Raw genomic sequence first — 3,290 nt, 5'->3', positions numbered from 1 at the left:
TTAAACATCCTCTTAATCATCCATTAAACATACGAACCCTATCATCACTTTTAAACATCCTCTTAATCATCCATTAAACATACGAACCCTATCATCACTTTTAAACATCTTCTCAATCATCCATTAAACATACGAACCCTATCATCACTTTTAAACATCCTCTTAATCATCCATTAAACATACGAACCCTATCATCAAATTTAAACACCCTCTTAATCATCCATTAAACATACGAACCCTATCATCAAATTTAAACACCATCTTAATCATCCATTAAACATACGAACCCTATCATCAAATTTAAACACCCTCTCAATCATCCACTAAATATACGGAATTTATCAACACATTTAAACACCCGCTTGGTCATCCATTAAATACAAGAACCCTATCATCATATTTCAACATCTCCGAGAACACTCCATAGTCGACACAGTTAGCAGTAACGTCCAGGTTTCCATTACAAAGTAAAAGACGTATATACGAACAGTTTACAATTGGGGGATACCATTGTATATACTTCTGGCTGTCATACATCTCGAGAGAGAACGCTGGAAAGAATACTCACAGACGCAAGTGAAACAACCTACTTACGGTGTGTGTGTCTCACACAGAATAATTTTAAACTGTTCTATCATTTTTCTCTATGTTTTTATATATAATATATAACTTATTTTTCTTTACTTTGCGGCATACTTTTAAGATTCTTTTATATATATGTTCATTATATATACAGGTATTCAATGCTTTATAAAATTACATTTAAACAATCTTTATCTAAAGGCTAAAATAAACGTGTCGTATCTCTCACATAAAACTCCAGATTTCTTCAAAAGAACACGCTTTCAGAACTTTTCGACCATCACGTCTTCAGATTCATTCCACTAACTTTAGTTGTCCATTTTATAACCCAGGGTAATTTTCCTAATGATATGATAACCAGATAGAGTGAATCAACTCCTTACTGGATATATTACATTACGAAATATAAGATGCTTTATTTGTTTTACTTGATTTTCCCACGTAAAAAAATTTCACCTTTAGGCTTAACTGAACAAAACAGTCATGTAACATTCAGGCACTTTTTCGCCAGTCATTTAATGCAATATACATAGCAAGTCACATAGTGTTTCCGGGCTTGAAGCTTAAGTAATGCGGATTTTAGGCTTACTTGGATAATCCTCGCTTAACTCCTCGATTTTGTCAAGAGTGGCAATAAACCCAAAGGATTTGTCATCTTTATGCCCACCGTTTATATCACCCGCAACAGAGGTCTCATAGTAATAACTTTCGTTTCTTTTTTCTTCGTGCGTGTAATAAACCGCACCTTGCCTTTTGTAAATAAGGACAAGAGTCACAAGGACCAGCAACACAATAACCACAAGCAAAGCTCCAATAATGATTCCAATTGAAGGTCCAGAGTTTAAGGTTCTGGACTGACTTTCTGGGCCCCCACATGATGGAACTTCATTTATGGAAAGAGATCTGATCTCTCTAAACGCCAAGGCCTCAGGATGGACACATTTGAAACACGTGTGGTCCCTTCGACAGACCTTTCTGTTACCTAGGGAACTGTTGAGCCACCTGAGAATGGGAAGAATGTGGCATTGATCGCAAGTCCACGGATTGGAATGTAATGGAACGCTGGAGAGTCTTGTCATGTTAGTGAACTGGTCCAGCAACTCCGGTTCTAGTCCTAGGAACAAGTTACCGGACAAATCCAGTTCTTCCAGCTTGCCTAAAGGCTTCAAAATGTTGGGGTCAAAAGTGGACAGTTCGTTCTGTGACAGATCGAGAACACGCAGATCTCTGCTGGTGAGAAAGATGTTTTGGGGGAGTGTGCTGAGGGCCAGCCCAGCAAGACCCAGCCGCCTGAGTCGATGAAGTGGTTGGATAACGCTTGCTACTGTGTTTACAGCCAAATTATTGAATCCCATATCTAGAGTTTGAAGGCTGAATGTCATTTGTTTTAAAATGTCACTTTTAAAAGATGCAAATTGGTTTCTCGAAATATTTAGGGCATTTATGCTCGCATTACAAAAGGCACACAAATCAAAACTCACTATTTGATTCCTCGATAGACCTAGATAGTCAAAGTAGTGACCGTTAAATGCTTTGTCTACAACGACACTCATCTCATTACCATCTAAGTACAGTATTCGAAGTTTCTTCAAGTGTCGGAACTCTTCAGGAGCAAAATAGTTGAAGAAATTGTCTGTTAGATCTAGTTCCTCTAGGTTTGGTAAATGCTGATATATCAAAGAATGCAAACGAGAAAGTTTACAGTTAGCTAGGCTTAAGCTTTTCAAAGGTCGTAGATCTTTGAGATTTTCTGGATCAATGTCTTCTAGGGGGTTACTGCTCAAGTCCAGTCGTTCCAGCTTTCTCAACATATAAAATATTCTTGGAACCAGACGTTTCAACTCGTTTCTTGCCAGTGTGAGAGTGGTGAGGTTCGAGAGAAAACGAAACGGTGCTGAAGGTGTTGCCCTAATGACGTTGTCGCTCAGGTCTAAAATCTCAAGATTGATTAGCCCGTTGAAGTCAAAATCATGAAGTTGGCTAATATTGTTGTGACTCAGGTTCAAAATCCGCAGGTTCGTGCCAGGCCAGAACGAGCTGTGACCAATAGCAGGAACACGCGAATGTGTGATATGTACCTCTTCTAAGGCTGTAAAATCCAAGAATATTCGACCAATGGTCAAGAAGTTCGGATTATCTTGTGGAGCCTTCACTATAAGAACTTGTATATCAGTGGCCATATTGGTGGTTGGAATTTCTGTCATACCACCCTCGCCACATATTACGGTCTTCTTTCCTCGCTGTATTTCACACCTACATTGTTCTGGACACCTGCCGGTGATTTCCAGCACTAAAGTCAACAATACTCCAACCGACACTAAAATGTTTCTTTCTGTTGACATCTGAAAACCGAAAAGAGATTAGATTAGATTAGATTATTGATTAGATAATGAAATATGTAAAACATATTATTTAAGAAAATTTCATATGTTATTCAAATTTATAATTCTAATATTCTAGATGTAAATCACTCTTATCTATACAGATGTTATTAGTCATCCCATTACGGATTTCAAATCAGAAATGTGTAAAAATAGAATTTAAATATTTTTTTCTCTTTCGTTCAATACCAGAACTCTTCAGCTGAAACAGAAATTGATGACAGATAAGGTCTCAACTGAAATATTAGGTCGTCAAGAAATTAATGTTGCGTTTTAGAACACTTTCATTAACCACCCCCAAAAACGTACATCACATATAATAGTTAA

General features: G+C 37.4%; 1 protein-coding gene across 1 annotated transcript; it reads right to left on the bottom strand.

The window, feature by feature from the left end:
* Positions 1-1,145: 1,145 nt before the first annotated feature.
* On the bottom strand, positions 1,146-2,843 carry LOC106474728 (leucine-rich repeat-containing protein 15-like). The gene has a single exon (XM_013935419.2). The coding sequence runs from the start codon at positions 2,784-2,786 to the stop codon at positions 1,146-1,148; it is 1,641 nt and encodes a 546-aa protein (XP_013790873.1). The 5' UTR covers positions 2,787-2,843.
* Between the last annotated feature and the right edge of the window lie 447 nt (positions 2,844-3,290).

This window comes from Limulus polyphemus, unplaced genomic scaffold (assembly GCF_000517525.1).
Source record: "Limulus polyphemus unplaced genomic scaffold, Limulus_polyphemus-2.1.2 Scaffold7614, whole genome shotgun sequence".
Lineage (NCBI taxonomy): Eukaryota > Metazoa > Arthropoda > Merostomata > Xiphosura > Limulidae > Limulus > Limulus polyphemus.
This window is presented reverse-complemented; position numbering and strand designations above follow the sequence as displayed.